The following is a 24,028-nucleotide window of genomic DNA, read 5'->3' as shown; positions in this document are numbered from 1 at the left end:
CTTATTGGTAAGTAAATAGCAGGAAGATGGAGTTGCATATTCAGGCAAAATCAGGAACATAGCTTAAATTTTTGAAATTTTGAAAGCATGCCTTCTTGGGTTGATGATGGATGTCATTTAGTTGGTAGGTTGCTCATCTAGCTTAGGAGGTAGTGGCAGGAGGATCAGCAGTTCAGAGTCATCCTCAGCTACATAGCAAATTCCTGGCTGGCACAGGCTGTGTAACTCACTCAAAATGAAAACAAAACAAAGTGAGAGAAAGTCAGAAGAAAATTCTTATGGGAGTTTTTTTTTCCTATTGTATAAATACTCTATTGTTATTTTTTCTTCATCTACCTTTAGGGATAGAGTATACCCACAGCGTACACACAGTGGCATGGGTGCCTTGGTTGATACAGAATGTTAGAAAGCCAGACTTACATGGGTAGCTTTACTGAGATATAATTTTATTTACTAAAGCTTCCCCAAACAGACATAATTCAGAGAACTTTTAGATTATTCATACAGCTATGCAGCCGTCAGCACAGTCATTTTTGAAAAATGTTCACCTGAAAGTGAGCCCCAATATTCAACAGCGTCTTCCCTGGTTCCCCACTCCATCTCATCTGTAGGCCAATGTGCTGTTCTGCTTTCTGTCTCAATAGATTTCACTGTCTGACTGTTTAGTGTCATAAGATGAGGTGATTCTTTTATTTAGCTTTCTAGTGTTGCAACATCTCTCAGCTCCATCTTCTTGTATTGTGGCATAGCATTCTACTATATAACTATAGTTTTTTTTTTGTTTTTTGTTTTTGTTTTTGTTTTGTTTCATCAGTGTGACAATTTGAAGTCTCATCGCTCTTTGGCTTTTGTAGATAATGTTGCTGTGAATATTAATCGATTAGTTTTCCTATTAACATATGGTTTCATTCCCTAACAGTAACTGCTGGATCATATGTAAACTTTGATATTTAGGAGGAATTAGAACATTGCACACTGGTGATATTTGGAATCCTCTTATACACTCTAAATACTGGTATCTTGTTGGATATGTGATTTAAAAGAAAATCTTTTCTCTGGTCTTGCCTTTCCCCCTCTCTTAATAGAATTTTTGCAAAGCAAAAGTTATTTTAATTCTGATGAGGACTACCTAATCAATATTTCTTTGTGTGGATTATGCTTTTAATGTCAATTCTAACCTTAGAGCTTAATGATATTTTTAATTAAAAATTCTAATTATTTTACTTTTTATATTTGAGTCCATAGTTCATTTGGAGTTACTTTAGTATATAGGATGTGTGCTGTAGGTGGGATGCACTTTTCTCCTGATGATTCATATATAAGAGCTTTATCTCCAGTGTGGTAATGTTGAGAAGTGGCAGAGTATTTCAGAGGCGGAGCCCAGAGAGTGGTTGCTCAGTTACTGGTAATGTCCTTTGAGAGTCATTGAGGTAGGTCTTATGGGACTCCATGCTTGCTCTGTCTTCTTGTATCATCATGTGATCTTTCTTTCCACACTCTTGCCATGATGATTCTGTATGCCACTTACCATGAGGTCCTGACCAAGGCCAATTATATGACAGAACCAGGTCCTTGATACTCCAGAATTTTATTAAACTTGCAAGAAAATAAAGTACGAAATTCTCAAGTAACTGGATGGATTTAGAAATTTTATTAAGTGATAATAAGTTTGACTAGGCTCAGAAAAACAAATACTACATATTGTCTGCCATGTGGGGTGGCTAGCTCTTAATTTACAGGATATCTTTCTCCCTCTCTCTCTCCCTCTCTCCCTCTTTCTCCCTCTCCCTCTCACCCTCCGTCCCTCCCCACCATGGGAGTGCATATGAGTATATGTTGAGAAACCCTTGTGATGAAATGACTTGGGGAGGTTTCAGATCAGAAGACCTGCATTTCAGCTCTGGCTTTGGAACTTAGCAGTAATGTTATGTTGAGCAGTTTCTTTGTCTCTCTGGTTAAATAGGACAAATATAAATGGCTTACTTATAAGCCTCAACATTCACTTTTATTGAATCTCTTGATTTCATAGGAAAGGAAAATACTAATGATCATTACTGTCCAGATATTTTTAAATATCTTTATTCTGGTTTCTCTGATCATTTTTAGAACTGTCAAGTGTTAGCAAAGAATGAGAATGAAGTTTCAAAGGTTATATTTTAATTCAATTATATGGAAAATAATCTTTGATTTTTTTAAAAAAAATTATTTGAACAATGTGTCCTTTTAGGAAATGTGTTTATCCTTTTCTTCTATCCCCTTCTCTTTGTGATTATTTCCCAAGTAGATTGTGTTGATTAAATAATTAATACTTTCCAGTCAATCCTTCCTTCATGTTGAAGTTGACCTTTTGAATCCAACAATAAAGATACTTCAGTAGAGTGGTAACATCATTTTTTGTTCACTGGTGACCTTTTTTTTTTCATCATTATTCTCCTTAATTCTTTACTCCTTTGTCCCTTCCTGGCCTCCCACCCTCTAAAGCATCTGTGAACAAATGATGCTATAATGACGGGATGTACTGTTTTCCATATTCAATCTTTAGGTCTTGTGTTCACCTACTAATAGATAGACATCATTGATGGTGGTGAATGAGTTAAGGTTTTTTTCTCCCTCAGTGCCTTTGGTAAGCCTGGGGAATTGTGTAGGACAGTATATCTCAAAGAAAAGAAATCCTTTAGTATTTACAGCATTTAGTTTGTAAAACATTTGGATGGCTCCTATATAAGCAAATATTAAAGTACTTCTATAAAAGACTTGATTAGAAAAGTTCCACCTCTGTAGTAGCCATGGTGGACTGATGATAATAACAGAAAAACACCATAAAGTCTATTACTCATTACCAACTTAGAAATTATATGGTAGATGTACATTGACACCAGAATATTTTATCAGAGGGATGAAAAGATGGCTATGCAGGAAATAGACATTTTTATGAAGTAGCAGAATGAAAGCTTTGTTCGGTATAATTTCTTTCATAGAGGCAAATGTTTCTCTTTAGAGGCATTATATCTCTCAGAACACAGCTCCTTCTTTCGTGCCAGCCTCACATTATGAACACACTAACCGAGTAGAGAAGTAAGCCTTTGGACTAGTTCTTCACTGTATTTTTTTTCCCTGATTGCTGCACAGTACTGTCAAAATCCAAAGTGTTGGTGAAATGAATAAAATAAAAATATAATTTACATCAGCATTTTGGGGTCTGATTTTCTCACATGTTGATTAAAACTAAATACAGAATATACCCATGCATGTCCATCCACGTACATAAATAGGACAAAGATGACAAAGATGAGTGCTTTTTTTTTTTTTTTTTTTTGGTTTTTCGAGACAGCGTTTCTCTGTGCTTTGGAGCCTGTCCTGGAACTAGCTCTTGTAGACCAGGCTGGTCTCGAACTCACAGAGATCCGCCTGCCTCTGCCTCCTGAGTACTGGGATTAAAGGCATGCACCACCAACCCCCTTCAAGATGAGTGCTTTATTCGTTTATTTGTATGTTATACTTTGTCAAATTATCTATTGAATAACTAAAAAGCTTTACAAGTTTCACTCTGTTTCTTTCATTTTGTAAAGTGAAATCTTGTCACTCTTGCTTGTTTTAGCTGGAGTCACTGCAGAATCCATGCAGACTATGTCAGCAGCTCCAGATGCCTCAGGATCTGAAGCCAAAGTCCAGGAAGAAGAGCATGACCTCGTGGATGATGACATCACTACTGGTAAGCGTGGGCACAGGAATGTGACTTGTTGGAGCTTTGGTTAGTATTTCAAACTTTGCTAAGTCATGTACTGGAGTCGTGTCTTTTGAGGGAAGGCTGGAAACTTGAAGTGGAACTGTGGATTTGGTCTAGGAGATCACATGTCACTATAACAGTGAGTCTGTGAGCTGTGACTTGATTTTGTGGAAAAATCTTTTAATTGTGAAACTAGGGTCATTACTAAAGCCTTGGAACATGTAGAGGCATATACATGCCCACTAGGCTGTAAAAGACCGCAATTGCAAGGTTGAATTCAAGAATAATGTTGTAGTGGCAATGTATATCATATAGGCTATGTAAGAACGTGTACACACATTCCTTATACTGTAATTGAGGAAGTGAATGATGCCTGTTAAAGTTATGTGCTTGGAGTGGACATCAAATACTCTTCCTTGTGTTACCTATCATGGAACCAGACATACAGAAAATTTTACGAAGCTCACACATGGTATATTTAGCCTGTTATTGAGTTATTTTGACTAATTTTAATTGTTGAATCTCCACATTCGTTGTGCTCAATTTCTTTGAATGTACTGAGGATAAAAACAGACTGTATAGTTTTATTGAGATTCAGGTTATTATTGTTGTTTTAGTATAGATGGTTAAAAGTAGTTCAAGATGTGACTAAAATCTCTAATAGCTATTAAGTATGAATATTAAACAATAACTTAAAAAATTTGCCAGAAAGCAAGAGTACAGTTTTTATTTTAACTTTTTATTGATTCTTTGTGGATTTCACATCATGCATCCTGATCCCACTCATCTCTCCTTCCCCTTGTCTCCTCCCTCTGCCCTGTGACCTCCCTGGCAAAATAAAACAAAATTTAAAGGTATAGTTTAAAAAGAAACAAAGTCTTGCCATGGAAGCTATACTGTGGCCCAGTGATTCACACAGTATACCCGTTAGTAGTCCACACATCTTTAAGAGTAAAATTTTTAACTAAAAATTGAACTGATACAGACCCCTGAACGTGGATGTCAATGAGGAGGCCTGGGCACTCTACAGGGTCTCTGGTAGTAGATCAGCATTTATCTCTGGAATAAGAAAGGACTTTGGGAGCCATGTAGAGGGATGCTCTCTCAGCTTGGAGACATCAGGGAGGGCCTAGACCCTGCCTAGGGTGATATGTCAGACTTTGGGGATTCCCCATGGAAGGCCTTAGACTCTCTGGGGAGCAGAAGGGGGGTGGGGTGGGGAGGTTGATGGGGGAGTGGGGGAGGAGGGGAGGGAGGGGGAGCAGGGATTTATATGTGAAGCAGGCTTGTTTCTAATTTGAACTAATAAAAAAATAATTTCTTGGAAAAATATTGAAAGTAGAGTTTTCTCTTTCATAGCAATATGTATCAAGTCTATTATTACCTCCTAAGCACCTTTGACTTCTTCCCACTGGGAAGAAGGTGAGAGAGCTCAGTGATTTCCTTAGATAACTGCAAAGCTTATGTCTAAGAACTGTACCCTTAGGCAATGGCTTTGAATACATTTTGCCTAAGTAGGAGAGATGATTTCATTGTTATTTTTCACACTAATTTTTACTTTTTGAAATTATAATAGCAACATTCTCCTTTTTTGTCTTTGTCCCTCTAATGGCCCCTATTTTCTCTTTCATGTTGTTACATGTACACATACATACATATACACATCTATTCATATATTCCTCAATATACAACTACAACCTTCTCAGTCTGTATAATGTTACCTATATATATGTAATCTTGGGTATCATATACTTGGAATTGGATTACCAGTTGTTTTTAACATGTAAGTCTTCTGGTGAAAATATCATCTAACTTAAATATTCATGCTTAGGAACCTCCAAGTTTTCAGAAACCATTTAGCATTTAACAGTTAATACAGTTGTTTCAATGGGTACTAAAGAAGTCTTTCATTTGCAGATGTTAACTAAGAAGATACTTTGTAGCTCCTGTTTTTATTGCTTATTTTTTTAACAGTGCTATGGTTATGTTTTATCTTAACTCACTAGACAGCTAAAGACCTTCCATATAAAAAGTAGTTGTTTAATTTCTGGCAAAGGAGGGTCTACCTGAGCAGTTGTAGAACAGGTCAGTGAACTTTCTGGAATAAAGATCATTCTGAGCACTCAAAAATAAACTGTAGGAAATTAATTGAAAATTTAGATTGTGCATTTACAAACGCATGGGATTTTATTATAGCTCATGACTACTGTGTTCTTACAAGTTTAATGCAGTTTTAATGCAAGTCCCATTTGGAGAATTAATTCATGCTGCCTACCATGTATTTTAGTCTGTTTAATTTGGCTAAACATGTGTGACGAATGGCTTCTGTCAGTCGATTTATTCGCTTCATGCCATGGGTACTAGAAGCAAGATTGTTCAATATCCAAAGTCTTTAAATAACCAAAAAAGCCTTCGTTAACATGTTGTCAGAGCAGTGAGCATGCTGCCGTCTGTTGATTGTTCAACTTGCCTTTAGACTGTGCAACTTGATTAAGCTGTGATATAGATTTTTGTGACAGTTTAGAAGAAAATCATATTTCTTTTTATTGACTAGAATCCTATATAAATTGCATTATGGAAAATATGGTAGCTGCATCGAGAAAAACCCATTTTGAGCATGGTCTTATTTGGGGATGAGCCATGTTGTCTAGTACCAGCACTGCAGAATCAAAGGCTGTCAGTTCAGCCGTTACCTTTGAACAAAATTCAATTAAGTTTTTTGGTTATTTTCAAGCAATTGCTAATAATAGTTTTTCATAAAATAATTGGAAATTATTTCATGACAAAATTTGATGCCTTTAGATTGATGTGGTTAGCTATTTAAGTTTATTTTTGCTGTATCTGATACTTATTCTTAGAAGTAGTTTGACCATTTACCAGTTGAAATACAAAACATAATTTCCTATTTTTGCCAGAAGAAGGATGATTGTTTCTGAAATTATAATTTTGGCTGATAATGGGTGAGGTATAAATGCTGTTTGAGGACATTTACACTTAAGCTGGGTCCTTTTGTCAGTGTTCTCCTCACAGACGTAAAGCAGCACAGAGAAAACCTCGTAAGTGTGGGCTTTGATCAATGGAACTAATTAAGTGTATTTGAAATGAAGAGTACTTAATTGGAAGAGAACAGCTGGAAAAACTGGGAGAAAAAAAATGAGTCTTGATTGAGACGATTTAAACCTTCGCCATGTCACTTGAACAATATGCTGCTGCTATTTCTATCTTTCTTTTTAAAACTAATACCCATTGATCAGCACTGCAGAGTATTGCCTGTGTGCATGTGAACATGATCAGATTTACTTACCCTTCTGTCGTAAGGGTCATCACATTCTTAGCTATGTGGTTTACATTACATATCACATGTTTTGGTGGATCAACATCTTTATGTATCAAATATTAAAACTTTATTTGAATTGTGTATCATATAATATACCTAGGAAATATGCTTTCTCAAAGAAATTGCCTTAGGATTTCCAATATTCTATATATTTAAGATCTAAGATCTTTTTTAACCAATAATATAATAAGATTATGTCCAGATTATTTACAATTTCTGGATACTATGTAATATACTATATACATATACTATATAATCAATATTGTAAATAATGTTTTGTTTGCATTACAATTTTTGTATTTTGCTTTATTAATTTCTTATTCATATGAGGTTTGATTGTTTCAATTCAGGGGGCTTTGTTTTCTTCATGACCTCCATTCCCTCTGTCTCTTACATTCTTTCCACCTCCTCTTCTTCCATAGGGTTCTCTGAGCTCTTAGGGTAGGGATTGTCTGGAAACCTCCATTTTAGGGCTAAGTGTTCCCCCTCTTTGCATAATGTTTGTCTGTGGGTCTCTATATTTGTTCTAATCTGCTGCAAGAGGAAGCTTCTCTAATGATGGCTGAGCAAGACACTGATCTATGAGTATAGAAGAATATCTTTAAGAGTCATTTTATCACCATAGGTTTTCTTTTTTGGACCAGTATTATTATGATTTTTTTTCTTGGTTTTTCAAGACAGGGTTTCTCTGTATTGCTTTGGAGCCTGTCCTGGAACTCACCGTAGACCAGGCTGGCCTCAATATCACCTGATTGAGATCTGCCTGCCTCTGCCTTCCAAGTGCTGGGATTAAATGTATGTGCCACCAACTCCCAGCTTATTATGATCTTATATGACTTCATTATATTACTAGGGGAAAGACCATTAAAAACTGACCTCCATGGAAAAAATTTGAGATGAAGCAGGATTGATTCTTCAGTAGGCATTCTGTGTGACATACTTATCTTTTATATAGTTATCTTCATGGTAAAAGATAGCATTGAGGATGGAGTGATGGATCTTCTAAATGTCACTTTATACATAGCTCTTTAAAATTTCAAACTAAGAAAATTTTAGAAGGGCTTTATTAATAACTTACATCTATCTCTTCAAGGAAATCTCTATATTTGTCTTTAATGTGTTGTCTCTAATACAACAAGGACACAGTTGAACATGTAATAGTGAAAAGGGACCAAAGTTACCAACATTGTCAGGTAAGATAGTTGGCAGATTCAGCTGTTTAAAATGAAAGTAACAGTGACAAATCCTTCTGAATGGGCCTATTTACTTTTTGTGCTTTTAAAAAAATATATAATCAACTGCATTTTAGTTACCACCTCAGGTACAGATCTGTACTAATGTACAGATGCTCAATCAGTGATTTTTCTATTGCTGTGAATTTACTGGTGCCAATGCCTGTCTATGCCTCCCCCTCCATCTCAGTTGCATTTTGTAACTATATATTTTAAGCCTAAATATTTACTGATGTTTGTCTTACCTAAGTTTGTGTATCTGGGAGGAAATCCCCTTTTTAATAGATTTCTATGAATTTACATTCATTTCTTTTTGAATTAGAGAATCAAAGTACTTTTTATAGGTATGACATTAGAGATTTTTATTTTACTCTTTTTTAATAATGTCATTTCTTTATGACAGACTTATGAAATTAATACCCAGTGTCACAAAGCATTGTGTATTGACTTGGGTAGAAGAGTCTATGATTTTATAAAAGGATCTAGCAATGATTAAAGATAGTATTTCTATATATGCTTTATTTTGAATACTCTATGGCAGTCTCATTAGTTTAGTATATATTTTTGGCTCATGCTAGTGTTGGAGTTCTTTAAAATCATTTTGAAATGGAGATAGATTGTCCTGGGTCTGTAAAAGAGAAAACACGCCTGTGGAGAGGGCATTGGCGGGGCTTGAGCTTGGCTGCTCATAGCTTTAGAGCATAACAGGAGCCCCCATGATTTAGAATTATGAGCCTATACTGTTTCACATTCTCAGTGAATGATTTTGGAAGATCTTCTTTTTTAAAAAAGTAAAATGTTATTATAGACTATTGCTATATATGGTATCAGATGAGCAGTGAGGTAAGGATCCTGTCTTACTGCTTAAAATTAAGGTAGACCAACGAGGCCTGGTAGTGTAGAGTTCCTGCCCAACATTTCAAAGATACAGTTTAGTCCTCAGCACCATAAGAAAATCAAAGTGAGGCCAAACTCTCTCCTATGATGGGGGTAGGGCATCACACATTTCTTATTTAAAATTCCCAACATTACTTAGGACTACTGTTAGAAGATTGCAAATACAAATGTTTTTTATTGTTGTTGTTGCTACAGCCTCTTTTATTACACACATGTTAAACAGAGAACTCATTGTTCTGTCTGGTTTTCTGAAGTCATCATTATAAAACCGACATCTTAACAAATACTCATATACTAAAGTCTCAACATGTCTGCTAAGATAAAGCCCAACAGAATGTCTGGTCTGAGACTAAATATTGATTTGCTCATTTTACTTCTTACTAAAGGCCCTATTCATAACATATTCTTATATTAATTTCTGACTAAAAGATGGGAAATTTGCCACGTTAAGGTCCAGATAAGCTTCATTAGAAAAAAACAAAAAACTGGAACATTATTTATTCAGAGATCAAAATTGCTTTCCTAACACAAAAAAGAGACTGTAATTAGTGAGAGTTAGACCCGGGTCCTTTGTCTTTCTCATTTTTAAACTTACAGTTGACTGTGTAAAAAGGAGTGCAAGGAGTACTAGATGTATATGACTTCTTGTAAACAGTGTTTGTCCTTTTAGTTCTTAAATTAATCTTACATCATGGAGTTTTTCTTTTACTTTAGAGATTATAATATAATTACATCATTTCTCCCTTCTCTTTTCTCCCTCTAAACCTTCCCATATGCCCTGTATACCTTCATGTCCTATAGATACCTAAAGTCTCATCCAAAAGAAGTTGCTTGGTGTTTCTTCCTACAGTTTACCCCATTCTACTTATGCTCAATTGAATGCCATCACTAATGGCATAATTAGTCATCTCCAACCATGCCCAACTGTGATTGGTACTAACTTTTATAAAATGTTTCTGTTAAATATCTCATTCCTTAGAAGCATCCTAGGCCTAGACCCTTTTTGTGTTGTTTTGTTTTGTTTTATTTATTTATATTGTCTATTTTACAGCCACCTTTCTTACTCTGTCTCTTGCCCATATCCAATGTAAGTCATCCATTACTCTGAGAATTTCAGTAGCCTGTGTATCATTTTTGCTCTTGTTAATTGTTAATAACTGATTGTCCACTGAGTATAGCAGAGATTCCAAAGACTTTCCCTAGATATTTAGAGCCCTTCAAGGATTTCCCCTTATCTCCAGAGCCATCAGCTACTACAATACTTTACTTTATTTCCTGCAGAGTAACTATAGTTCATTCTTTGCATGAGTCCATTTGCCTGGCTTGTGTACTCTCAGCTCTTCCATATAGGGGCGATGTTCCAAGATTCCTTCCTAATCCTTCTGAAGTCATGGCCATCTTCATGCTGTCCTTCTGAATCTCTGTTCCATAGTCTTTCTCCACTGTATTTTCTGTACCCTAGCAGAATACCATGTCATGCATGGTATTATTTTTATGTTTAAGCACTTTACTTGCCTTTGAGACTCTTTTACAGGCATGTAATTTTGACCTGCTTGTGTTACGTGACATGACTACAATATGTGACATCTCCTTAATAAAATGTTTAATAGCTAAATAATTGAATTAGTGAATCTGTAACCTTCCTTTACATCAAGTAGAATTTACCATTTACTACATATTTTATAAATTCTTAGACACTGTATTCTTCCTTTACTTACATGGCATATATCTCCTTTAACTAACCTCCTTCTTAATTGCTGCTTGATGACTCAAAAAGTGTTTGTAAAAAACTAGTGAGCATTTATGGGCTATTTTCTGACAGTCTGCCTTGCTATTTTAAAGAAACAGACTGGAAACAGATATGAGAGTCCAGATGGCTCTTTGAACTAGTCACAGTTGACTTTCATTAGTAGTATGTCTTCTTCTCTTGGAAAACATATTTTCAAAATTAGGACTAGCATGTGATGTGCACGATTTCATTGAAAAAAAATACAGGTAAGATATCTAGAGCCTACGTGCATGGTACTTAAATTATGATATTTGGGTAGAAGGTGGAGGAGCTACAGTGTGCTCTCAAGTAGAAACTTATTTCCAAATGCCTTCTTGTCAAGTGGTCTGAAGTGACCATTCAGTTTATTGACAGTGGAGATGACAGTTCTACTTTCATGACAGCCTGTGAGTCCTTTTTTGCTTGCTATCTCTTCCCCTGTGCATTCTCATCCTTTGCCATCCTTGTTGCTTTCTTGGAGCCAGAGGTTAGTACGGTAGCCACTGTCTAATCTGAGGATTGGAGGACCACTGCAGGAGAAGCAAGGAGGTTTGTGTAGAGGCAAGAGATGTGCTGCTTCAGGAAGTGGGCTGCTCTGGGAAGAAAGCAATTTTTACAGGAAGGCTTATAAATATGTGACACATAAGAGGAGAATGCCAAGGTGCATCTGTGAGTGGGTGCAGACACTTATGAACACTACGAAAACTTGCTTTCTGTTGTCTGCTGAAGACTGTAACTCAACTCATGCAGGTGTTTGGGTTTATTTGAAAGACTGGCCTGATAGTGCTTGCTTGAGAAAAAGTATGGGAGACAAAAGAGAAAGGTGAGCCAAGATAAAAGATGGCTATTAAATGCCATTTAAATGTTCAGTTTCTCAGTGAACAAATCTTAGGCTTTTATAAATGAATAATCTACTTAATATTGATATATTTTGACCAAGAATGTGTGTTTGTACATTTAAGTGAATTAAATATCATAAAGCCTCAGAGGTTCTGTAACATGAATTGCTTTAATCAACGGTTGCCTTGGCACCAGATCTTTCTTAATGATATTTTCTAAACAGAGCACTGTTATTTTTTAAGTGTATATGTATAGAATATTTGGACTTCTAAAATATATTGGGCCAGTATATATAGTAATTAATGGAATCTTAGCCAACTCACATACACTGATACATTTCAAAATGGGGACTTAATAACACCATGACACACTAGCACTTATTTAACACCTAATATGTATCAGACTATGATCTGGATCTTTGAAAAACCTTGTAACAACGCATCTTCATTATCACTTCATTTTACAGTAGAAGAAAATTGTAGACTTTTGATTGGAAGGAATTCGCCTGAAACTAGTTCATTTAAAAAAAATACAAGAGAAAAAAAGAAATGCATATTCTGGCATACATTTTCTTCTTGTGTGATACAGAAACTTTAATTTTTCACTTTAATGTAATCTAGTTTACCTTTTCATGTAACATGGGAAATATTTTAAATTTAAAGAAAAGTCTTCCTGTTTAATAAAATAAATACTCAATAGAGGAAATTATTTTGTGTAAATATGAAACTATACCAATAAGTGCAGCAATGTATAACCAAGATGGACTTGTACATTTAATCATATATGCTTGTACATAATATATACTTGTACATTTAATCCTATACACTCCTTTTGTTGAGTTTGGGAAACTACAGACATTCTTAATTTAATAAGAATGTAGGAGCAACATTTAAAAGGAAAAATAATCTTTCCCTGTGAGTGAGCTGTGTGATAATGCCTCTAAAATAAGAATGAATTGCACTGTATCAAGGCACACTATTATATATCTGTATGTTAGGTGAAGTACCCTTATAATTGATATCAAACCTATATGACCAAAAGTCATAATTCACAAAAGAAATGACAACAATGTCTCATAATTCACAGGCCTCATGTCATGCCCATGAGTAATATTTCTACTGTGCAAGGCGTGTTAAAGGGGAGGAACAGGTTTTCAAATGGATGATATATTTTGAAGAGTCTTCCCGATACCTGGTAGTTACTTTAAATACACAAGGAAGTCATAATATTTACTAACACTGTTGAACTGTGGGCTTTTTTGGATGAAAATCAATTGTTTTACCCTTAATTTTACCCTTAATTTTAATTTTTAATCACAAATGAAAGGTAACAATTATTTGAACTGAAGATAATCTCCTCATGGGCTGTTGTAGAAAGGATAGTACTAACTCTGAGCTAGGATGAAAATCAGTTTCATTTTCTTTTCTAATAGCCCCAATTGTTATTTGGAGCTGAAAATAACAATGAGTGGATCGCATGAAGTAATCTTAATTTTAAAGGACTCAGGGAATTTGAACCTGGTCCAGGGAATCTCTGTGTCCCCTACTTCTTTGTTTTTCAAAATGGTTATTATCCCTTAAAAGAAGTTTTGAGAATTTCTATTTAGTTCCACATAGACATTAACCTTCTATTAACTCATTCTTTAGTCCATCTCAGAAAGCACTCCTGTAGTTAAAAGGCTGATAGTTAATTTTAAAGACAGGCCACTATTTTATATAGGCACACCCATACAACAAACATGATTATAAAAGGGAGTTTAGACCACTAGATCTAGGTAAGGAAGGAAAGACATAAGAAACTCCCTTCACTTGTGGTAAAAGTGGGAAACTTTGGGCTAATACAGTTTACTATTTAGAAACATTGTCCAGGCCTATAGAAGAGTGGCTTTGATAAAGTTGTCAGATGGACAATAAGGAAGGAGGATTTATTCTTAGGTCAGCATGGTAGTTTGGAAGTATTTCTTCCATTATTTATTATTTTAAAAGAGTTCATTGTTAAGATTGAAAGAATAAAAATTATTGATGATAAGCCAATGATTGATGATACATTTTATGCAACAAATAATTTTGATTACCCACATGTCTTGAACTTCCAGAGGAAGAAAGTGAGGTTCCTCACTAGGTCTTCTAGCTGTCCTTCAGTGGTAGTCGATATGGCCAGTTTTCATTTGTAGCTACTACTGCTTATCAGTGATCCTCTTTAGAATGCAGTCTAGAACCAGCCAGCCTACCACTCAATGACCTGTGAAGGATTAGAGAACTTTTACTTGTTTTATCTGGCTACTGTAATTCTAGTCTTAAATTGCTTTCCTAAAGAAGCTAACGTATAGCAATTGCCTAACTTCAAGCTTTTATATGAATTGTGGTTAAGTGTTGTCTTCCTGAATTAGAAAAGGGACTTGATATTTATCAAGTTTTGTTTGTACCCTACTGATTTTTTTCATGATTTGGATTGGAAATGTTTTGTTTCTGTTCAGTATATGAGTTATTCCTTCTACCATTATATGTTCCGTGAATATGATCACCAAACCAGTGCTGTTATCATTGATGACTAGTTAATGAAAACCTGACTGCCATAGGTAGGAAGCTATGCTGCTCAGTCATGAGCTCCAAAATCTGATATGGTTTCCAGTTCCACATAAAGCCACTTGTTTGTAATGCCAGTCAATTCAAAGATACATTTTGTTTATAACCTATTCACAGAAAATGATCCAGATACCCTGTGGAAATCAGACTGTTTTATGTTTATGAACAGTATAGGTGGAAAATAATGGATTTTTACACTTATGCTGTTGTACCTAAGCTACATGCATATGAAGAGGTTTAAAAATTATTATTGAAATATTTTGAGTTGTGGTAGAGAAATTTTTTTAACCATCTTCAAGGTTTCAGGAGTCACCTAGAGTTTTGTCTGTATTGTCAGTTGATATGCAGTATCTGCCTATAGATAATCAGGAAATTATCCATAGCTCAACTACATATGAAACGAATACTGATGACAACTATATCTGCTTTGATTATCATGGTGAATACCTTTTGATTGTTTTTGATGGTTACTCAAAGGTCAAGTGAAACAGGTCATGTTAGAGCCCTGCACAATGTTAAGTTTTAAATTTCAGTTTAAGAAAATTTGATTAAAGAAAAAAATCTAAGAAATTGATTTACTGTGGTATTATTATTTCAATTCTATTAGATTTTCAGATATTTGTGTTTTGACTCTTTTCATACTAATTCATTAAGCCAGTGAATGACTACGCACATTTATAAATATGCTTTATACTTTTTGAGACTATTTTTTTAGTAAGATGCTTTAAAAGATTTATGAGCTTAATTTTAAAGAAAAAGGAGTAGGAGATGTGAAGGCTACTTGGGAAGCATTGCTATTCATAAGCAAAGTGGCCCTAGCCTTCTGAGAACATTCTATTTAATAACTAAAGCCTACTTAACAGATTTTTTTTCCCCTTCCACTTTCTTTGTGAACTAGAGTTGATTCTTTTTGAGGTAGAAGTGGCAGGTGCAGGAACAGTACTTTCTACTCATCTGTGGGCAGGATTCACCTAAATTTAAGTGAAGAGTGAAGATATACAACAAATGAAACCATCTGCCACTCCCAACCAACTAGCCTTGCCCACTGTTGGAAAGTGCTGGGCCCCATGAGCCAGCCACTGGGCAGGGCTCCTGCTGGGTCTCATTTCAGAGGGTTAGGGAAAACCCTGTCACTACACATTTTGAGATGTGAGTCTCTCACCAGCCAGTCATATGGAGATCAAAGAACCTTTTAATTTGCGTTTAATTACCCCCTGAAAAACCGTCCACCATATCCAGCAGGAGCTATTGTATAAAAACAACCACATATGTATGTGGTCTTTTGAAATCTGAAGCTCCTTCAAATGCTAAAATAAAAATATTCTTTCTGTAACCCTTGTCATGTTTCCCCCATAAAATCATGAGTGAAGAGGATAATATGAGCAGCAATCTGAGCAGAAAGGCGCATTGTAGTTTAAGCAATTGATGCTTTGTAACAATTTCCATCTTTTGAAAGGAGTCTTTGAACTAACCCTTCTGGAGGATTGGTTTAGCACATTTGTCACTGTGAATTCTTTTATTGGCATATAATTTCCAATTAAAATGATAGCATTCTTATTAGGACTATTTTTACTGGAATTTTAATAGTGTTGTAATTCTTACTATTGTGTTCAATCTTTTACAAATTATTACAGCTTAACCACAGCAGTCACCACATTCTTGGAGAATTTTATATCTAAAGGTTAATTTGTGATCCGGTGACCACTTGACATCTGTCATAAAACAAAAACAACTTGTCCTTGAGTTGATATCATTTGAGCCACATGGATGTATGACAGATGTTAGTGCAGTTAAGAAGTAAATTAATTTGAAGGTGTTAACTACACAGAAAATCACATTTAATTTTTTGCTTTTGAAATACAAATGAAACTATTACAACTAGCACAGTTGCCCTTATCCTTAGTGGACAAATGTTGAGTACATGGAGCTAGTCACTATTTGGATCAAGGTTTCTGTGGATATGACCTGTGAAGAGATCTAAAAATCAGTCATTGTGACCATGTTGTAAGCCATTTGATCAGTCAGAAAAGAAGTCTATTGATTAGCAATAACTGACATTTCAAAATACCCTTGTAGAAAATGTTATTGGATATATTAATGTTTCTCATCAGCTCTAATCACCAACAAATTTAAGTAAAAATGTCACAATCTGAATCTGTTTATTAGTTGCTATTGTAAAACTTGAAATAAGTTATATAACCTCTAATTTTGATGAATGTATTAAAATGCCATGTTACCAAATCATTTTGAGTGGACTTAGGAGAAACATAGAGAAAAAATAACTAGAGAACTATTTTACATATTGAAGGATTTTGATTTTTCATTGAGATGAAATTCATATAACAAAGGTAATAATATTAACATGAACAGTTTGTTTTGTCTTTAAAAATCAAAGGACATTAAAGGTTGACATGTAACCAGTCTAGGAGTGTGATAACTTTATACCAATTTAGAGGAAAAAAGTTCTGTCTTTATTCAAACAAGACACTGAGATATTTAAATATTTTTATCTTATAACATAGTGTTATGTACAAAAATAAGAACATTTTAAAAGCTATGTTTTGATGGTTATATACAGAAGAAAACTCTGGGTTTGTATGAATTCATCTAAAGAAATCAAAAAGCAGTCAACATAGGAACATGTCATTAAGTCTCTATTAACTTGCCTTTTACCTCTATTCCTGAAAGAATTTGCTTAGATTTTCATTCAGACTTTTTAGCCTGTTTTAAGCAAAAGTGGGATATGTAACTCATATAACTTATGTGTCCCTGTACTGTGTGAACTGATGTGACTAGCCAAACTGAAATAGATTAGTGTGGAAACCAAACAGGATGAAGAAATGGGGCATAGTTTCCCGAAGCATTTTTGCATGTCTGCTGATAGAATATGAACATCATACCTTTACTAGCGAGATTTCTACCTGCTTTAGATAAATGTAAATTATATTTATTTTTATTTTGATCCTGAGAAACCCATCTATATGAATATCACAATTATCTCTATATATAAGAAACCTTTTATTTTGCTTCATATACTTAACAATTAGAAAAGGGTTACTGACAAAATAGCTAAGTGGGTAAAGACCAACTTGAGTTCAGTTCCTGGGATCCCAGTGGTGGAAGGATTCTCACAGATGATGTCCCCTGATCCCCACACTTTTGTAATGCGCACACATAGATATGAAATTGATAAATGTAATAAAATGTTAATTATCAAAAGATAGACATAGTATTTTAAGATCAGATAAGCAAGTTCTCATAAATTGTGACTAGAAGGAAAATCATCTATATGCTGTCTCTGAGTCTAATATAAGTAGTTCATATAATAGAATCAGATAAGTTGTCTTATTTCACGAAGTCTGAAGTCTTTGAAACTCATTCATATTGTAGCTTGTGTCAAGATTCCTTTTCTGTTTAAGGCAGAATAATAATACTCTAATGTATGGCTCTGTCATTATTGATGCTTGGTTCCCTTAGAATATTTTGAATACTGTTGCTATGAATCTTGATGTATAAAATATCTAGCTAAACCCTCCATTCAGGACCTTTAGATTATTCCCTGTTCTTTTAGGTTTATACTTTGCATTATTGGAGCATACAGTAATTGCACACTTAATTTCTTAAGATCTGTCATGTTATTGTTTTCTGCCATGACTGTTCCATTTTACACATCTACTGTCAGTGTATGTTGGTCTTGGTCTCAGATCACAGTATCTCATTGTCATTCTGTTGTTTATTTCCCTAATGATTATTAATCCTGGAGCAAAAAGGAAATTAATTATTTATCATTTTAACTTTATATGTATAATTCCTGATCTTTGTGTTCAGTGTTAAAAGAATTCTTTTCCCTTATTGTTTGACTATTATTCTCTACATCTATGGGTGGCTATTTTTAACTTTCTTAATAACACGCACAGTATTAAGTTTCATTATGGTATTTTCAAAGAGAAAGTTGCTTTTGTGCTGCTCCTTCCCCTTCCCCATTTCCCAACTCCTCTTTGCACTCTTCTCTGTTCCCCTTTTATCTCTGCTCTCATCCATTTATATATCCTATTGCCCTTCCTCAGCTTCCATTATTTCTTTTTCCCCTTGTGATCTTCTTTATAGTTTATAGTTGTCTATTTTAACGCTTTGTGATGTTTAATGATCTATGATAGTATATTACAATCTAACAAGAATGGTCTTAAAGAAAATTAAAATACAAATTGAAATGAAATTATTATTCCTTTTTCATGTAGTATGGATATGTAATTTTAGGTCTTTACACTTGTGATTTTTGCTTTATCTTATGTGTCACTGTAGGACCCCATGAGAGTTTAGGCAAGGCCAACCACTGTTCTGTGGGAATGGTGGTGCATCAGAGGAAAACATACAAATGTAGATTTGTGGGCAGACTGAGAATTGAGGAATACACAAGGCCTCAAATTGTCCTGATAGCAATGTTGATTTTTCCTGTTTTTACTTGTGTATTTTCTTTGTTTCTGGGTATGATTTGGACATTGGGTGAATTGATCAGATGTGTCTCAGCCTGTGCAGTTATTACTAGGGCCTTACAAAAAGGTATTTCTGCCAACCAACAAATTTCCTCTTTCAGTAATACTTTGGTCAGTTATCTAGGAACAGCTACCAAGTTCTGTAGTTTCTTGTTGTAGAACTTTCTTTTTAGCACTTTGAACATTTTTTTCTGTTTAACAATAGCAGTTTTCAAGGAGAAGACACGAATTTTCACTGAATTTTATTGCTATTCTGTGAATGCTGTGTCTAGTAGATATATTGACATAATGATTTGCATTCATAGTTGTGTTTTCTGATTTATAAGAGCAAACTCATTTTTATCAAGAGGACCTCACAGTCATTTACTATAGGGTCCACTAAAACTCATAGTTATTTGAAATCATTTAATTTATGCCTAATGGTATTAGTAAGTAGAAATAACTAACAATATTATTTAGTAGTTTTATTTCAACACTAGTTAACATTGTTTTTGATAAAATACAAAACATTTTTAAAACATTTTATACTGTGAAATTCTTTCATTAAGGGAAGAATTTAAAATATGGGTGTTGCACAAAATTGTGGTGAGAAGTCTAATTTGTCCTTCGGAGATTTCTCTTTTCCTGGTTTTACATAAGGAATATTTCCTTTAAAAGAGGCCTTTGAATCATTTGGCATTTAAGATAACTCATTTATAATTTAAGAATTTGAATATGAAAGGCCCCCTGTAGGTTTATATACTAGTGACCTTTGTCTCAGCTTGTGAGTTTTCAGTAAATTTTTAGATCCTGAAGACTCTAATTATAGATTTATAATTTGAGGCCATCATTGAGGGGGGGTATTAAAAATTGGGGGTAAGATCTAGTTAGTGGTAGTAGTTCAACCATTTGTATAGAGTTCTCTACCCCTTTCTCTTTTGGCCTCTCTGCCTTTGGGTCACCATTATGAGCAGCCCTGTTACCAGGTTCTGCCCTTAGGGTATTTATTCTATCTTATTTCTGATGTAGATATGTGGATCCAAGCAACCATGAGCCAAATATAAATATTTCCTCCCTTGAATTATGTCAGGTATCCCAGTAATGGTGTCAAAAACTGATTAACACATCAACAAAGAAAATATTTCCTTGATATTAAATGCAGAAATTTATACTGAAGGTGTAAAAATGAAGTTCTTAATTGGCCTAGATAATAAAAGTTTGGAGTCAGATATAGAGAGAAATGCTGAGAGATCAGAGAGAAGGAGCAAGCCACAGCACACCTTAACTCCTAAATGTCTCTGCAGAAGAGAGTGATTTCCTGTTTGTCCCTGCTTATATCCTCTTTCTGCCCAATTACATCACTTCCTATCTGTCTATACAGACCTCTAGACCTCTGTGGCTAGCTAGTGACAAGCTCCATTCTCTGACCCCCAGAAAGGCTTTATTTGTGCAAGAAAGATATCACCACATGAAGGAATATTTGTTAAATAGTATCTAAAAAGGGACCAATGTAAGTAGCTTCTAGTGTTTACTGATAGAACTTTTTCTTTGTCATATTCCTGTTTTAGTTTACATAGACTTAGCCAAACTGACTATGTAATAGCTCAAGTTAATATAGGATGGTAATTGCTGGATGTTTACTGTTATTTCTCTACATACTCATTGGAGTCCAGTTTGTTTAAGATACTCTCTGAAAAGCTGAAAATAGTATAGTACACAAATAGATATGAAGTGGTTGATATTGACCGCCAAAATAATTTGTGTACATCAACTTTCCTAAGGATGCTATCTTAATGTTTCCTGTTGATTCATGGATAATTAAATATCCCCCTTTCCATATTTCTGAGCTTTAGTCTCATGTCTCTTTTCCAACTTTTAAAATTGCAGTGTCCATCCAAGTACAATATATCCTTTTAAAAAATATTTTTCTTTCTCAGCCAAGCATATGCTTCCTTATTAGCCATTCATTACTTTCAGTGCTCTGAGACCTGACCTTCTGCTCACCATTGCAGTACACAAACCTTTAACCTGATCTTTGGGCAGCTTAGCATTATTCAGCTTAGTGAGCAGATAGGGACTCCTCATTCTGGACCCTGCTGACTGCTCTCTGAGGAAAATTCCCTTTAACCCCAGGATGTAGCTATTCTGCTTTTTCTGCCCTTCTCTATTTCTTCCATAGCCTTTTGTTTTTGTGCTATTTCTTATTTTTAATTGACCTTTAATTTTAAAAAAATTAAGTTTTTGTATTGTGTGGGTAGGGAGTTTGCGGGTGGGAGTGGGCATGTCTGCAGGGCACATGTGCCCCAGAGGTTAGAAGAAGGCTTCTGATCCCTTGGAGTTGAAATTACAAGTGGTTGTGGATCCACCAGAAGAATAGAAAAAGCTTTTAACCCATGGGTATCTTTCCAGCCCCCAGTTCTTACTTCTTAAAAATCAGCATAGCTCTTGGTTATCAACTCCTGTTGTCTTCCCCTGCTTTCAAAATAATTGTTCGAGTCCTTTTTTCCCAGATCTCTTAAAATCCATGGTTCCAAGCCTAGCTAACATCTCTTTCATTTCTACCGATTTCAGTTTTCTGTTCCTTAGTGCTGGTCCTGTCTCCCAGTGAACCCTCTCCTACACTGAGTAATCTTTTTAAAAAGCCTGTCAAATCACACCACTCTTGTTTCAATTCCAAAGACTGTCCCATTGTAGACTTCGATTTGAACTTCTTACTTTGCTCATGAGGTCTGCTTAGTGTCTGCTCACTGCCATCTGCTCTTGTTCATTCTCTTACTCAAGCTGCATTAGCATTTGTTTGTTTATTAATATGTTATACTTGTTCTCTTTTGGTAAAACTGGCATGTAGTTTTCTCTTTTCCCAAACTTCACAAGTCTAACTGAGTCTCAGGTCTTACTAGTGAAGCTTCTTCTTCCCAGTTGGTCCAATTACAAATGAACCCCTCCACTGAAGTCACTTTCTGTACCACATTTTTAGATTGTTTGCAAAATCTGTAAGGATCAATGGCTATTTGTTTGTTTACTTTCTTATTTTCTTATATAAAATCATATGAGTGGGACCATGTCATTTGTTAGCTATGTCAGTAGAGTGGATCCCTTTCCACTCTGGAGAAAATGCAGGATGTTCAATAAATACTTAATATTTCAGTTGCTTAAGCTATTTAATTATTTATTTATTTTTGGTTTTTCGAGACAGGGTTTCTCTGTATAACTTTGGAGCCTATCCTGGCACTCGCTCTGGAGACCAGGCTGGCCTCGAACTCACAGAGATCCACCTGCCTCTGCCTCCCAAGTGCTGGGATTAAAGGTGTGCGCTACCAACGCCCGGCTTGCTTATTAGCTATTTATAAACAGATTATCTTAATATACAACATTTTCAAAATTGAACCAACTCTTTTAATTCCCCCAAACATCCTTAATGTATGTTCTTGACCTACTGTAGTACTTACCCCATTCACATCTGCTCAAGTTAGAATTCTAAGAATTGTCTGTGGCCTGTTGCTGCTTCCTCACTGCTCCCAAATCTACTTACCCATTTAGTCAGTCTTCTTTCTTAAATCTTTCTGTCCATTCTTGCAGCCTGTATATATTGACAGCTTTGGTACTCGCTGTTTATGATGGAGACATACCACCTTCCAATCCTCTCTGCTGCTAGAGGGATCTTTACAAATAAGGTAGTCCTCATGTTCTTTATTCCAGTGCTTTGGTCTGTCAATGAGGCCTTTGTAGCTTTGATGTAAAGTTTGACATAAATGTTTCTCTGAGTGGTTTCTGTGACTGTCATTAAGTAACTCTTTCCTGTTCCTTGCCTTCATTTCTCATCTCTTTTCTTACTTTCCTACGTATGCCAGTTTTTCACTCTTTTTACCTGTTCACTAATTTCCTTTTTGGAATCTTCCTATTCAACCTATCCTATCTTCTATCATCTATCTGCTTTCTCTTCATATCATAATGCTCAAGTCTTAAATGGGTTTCCCAAAGGATTTCCAGTTTGATTCAGCAGCAACTCCCGGCCCCAGGCAACAAGCTTCCCTACCATTTGATTGTCTCCAGCATACCGTGCGTGCGTGCGTGCGTGCGTGTGTGTGTGTGTGTGTGTGTGTGTGTGTGTGTGTGTGTGTGTGTGTGTGTGTGTATGTTCCTAATTATTTGTTCATCTCCCTTTTTGAATTTTGATCTCTATTGCTCTTTAAAAATTTACTTCTATTAGTTTTAATTTATATTGTATATGTCTGCACTTGGGTATGTGTACATGAGTACTCATGCCTGTGGAGGCCAGAGGTGTCAAATCCAGATGTGTCAGATCCCTGTGGACTGAAGTTACAGACAGTTGTGATCTGCCTGATGTAGGTGCTAGGAATCAAATCCAGGTCCTCTGGTAGAGCAGAATTTGCTCGTCACTGCTGAGCCCTCTCTCCAGCCCTGACATCTCTGTATCTTAAGCAATGTTTCTGGACCATTACTTTTCTTTTTTTTTCCACATTTTTTTATTTGAATTAGAAACAAGATTGTTTTACATGTCACTCCCAGTTCCCTCTCCCTCTCCTCCTCCCTTACTACTCCCCCCAACTAAAACCCTACCTATCACATATCCTTTCTTCTATTCTTCCCTTGACTCAATCTTTCTGCTCCCTCATGACCTCTGCATCCTTACTCTTCTTTCCTTCTCATTCTGGTAGCTCCCTCCCCCCTCTTCCTGTGCTCTTAATTTGCTCAGGGGATAGTGACTCTTTCCCCTTCTCCAGGGGACCATGTATATCTCTCTTAGGGTCCTCGTTGTTTACTAGTTTCTCTGGCAGTGTGGATTGTAGGCTGGTAATCCCTTACTCTATGTCTAAAATCCACATATGAGAGAGTACATATCATGTTTGTCTTTTTGTGATTGGGTTACCTTGCTCAGAATGGTTTCTTCTAGTTCCACCCATTTTCCTGCAAATTTCAAGATTCCATTGTTTTTTTTCCACTGTGTAGTACTCCATTGTGTAAATGTACATGATTGGCTGTCTTATTTTCCCATTCATATTTATTGGCAAGCCTTCCTACTTTGCTTTTTATCACCATTATAGGCAATTTTAGCTTAGCATCCTTGATAGTGATTCTTTTACTTCTCTGCTGAAATTTCAGCAGTGGCCAGTCCCATTTGAAAATCCAGTGTCCCATGAGAATTGAC

General features: G+C 35.4%; 1 protein-coding gene across 3 annotated transcripts in view; it reads left to right on the top strand.

Annotated features, from left to right (window-relative positions):
* The window catches only part of Wdr7 (WD repeat domain 7), a 267,663-nt gene that overhangs the window by 108,079 nt on the left and 135,556 nt on the right, over positions 1 to 24,028 (top strand). For all 3 annotated transcript variants that reach the window (XM_027402761.1, XM_027402760.2, XM_035440121.1), the window contains one exon: positions 3,599 to 3,712. In XM_027402761.1, the coding sequence (XP_027258562.1) occupies positions 3,599 to 3,712 (114 nt within the window). The remainder of the gene's footprint in view (positions 1 to 3,598; positions 3,713 to 24,028) is intronic.

The sequence above is a fragment of the Cricetulus griseus genome, chromosome 2, assembly GCF_003668045.3.
Source record: "Cricetulus griseus strain 17A/GY chromosome 2, alternate assembly CriGri-PICRH-1.0, whole genome shotgun sequence".
NCBI classification, from domain to species: domain Eukaryota; kingdom Metazoa; phylum Chordata; class Mammalia; order Rodentia; family Cricetidae; genus Cricetulus; species Cricetulus griseus.
The sequence above is the reverse complement of the archived record's forward strand: the minus strand, read 5'-3'. Positions and strand labels throughout refer to the sequence as shown.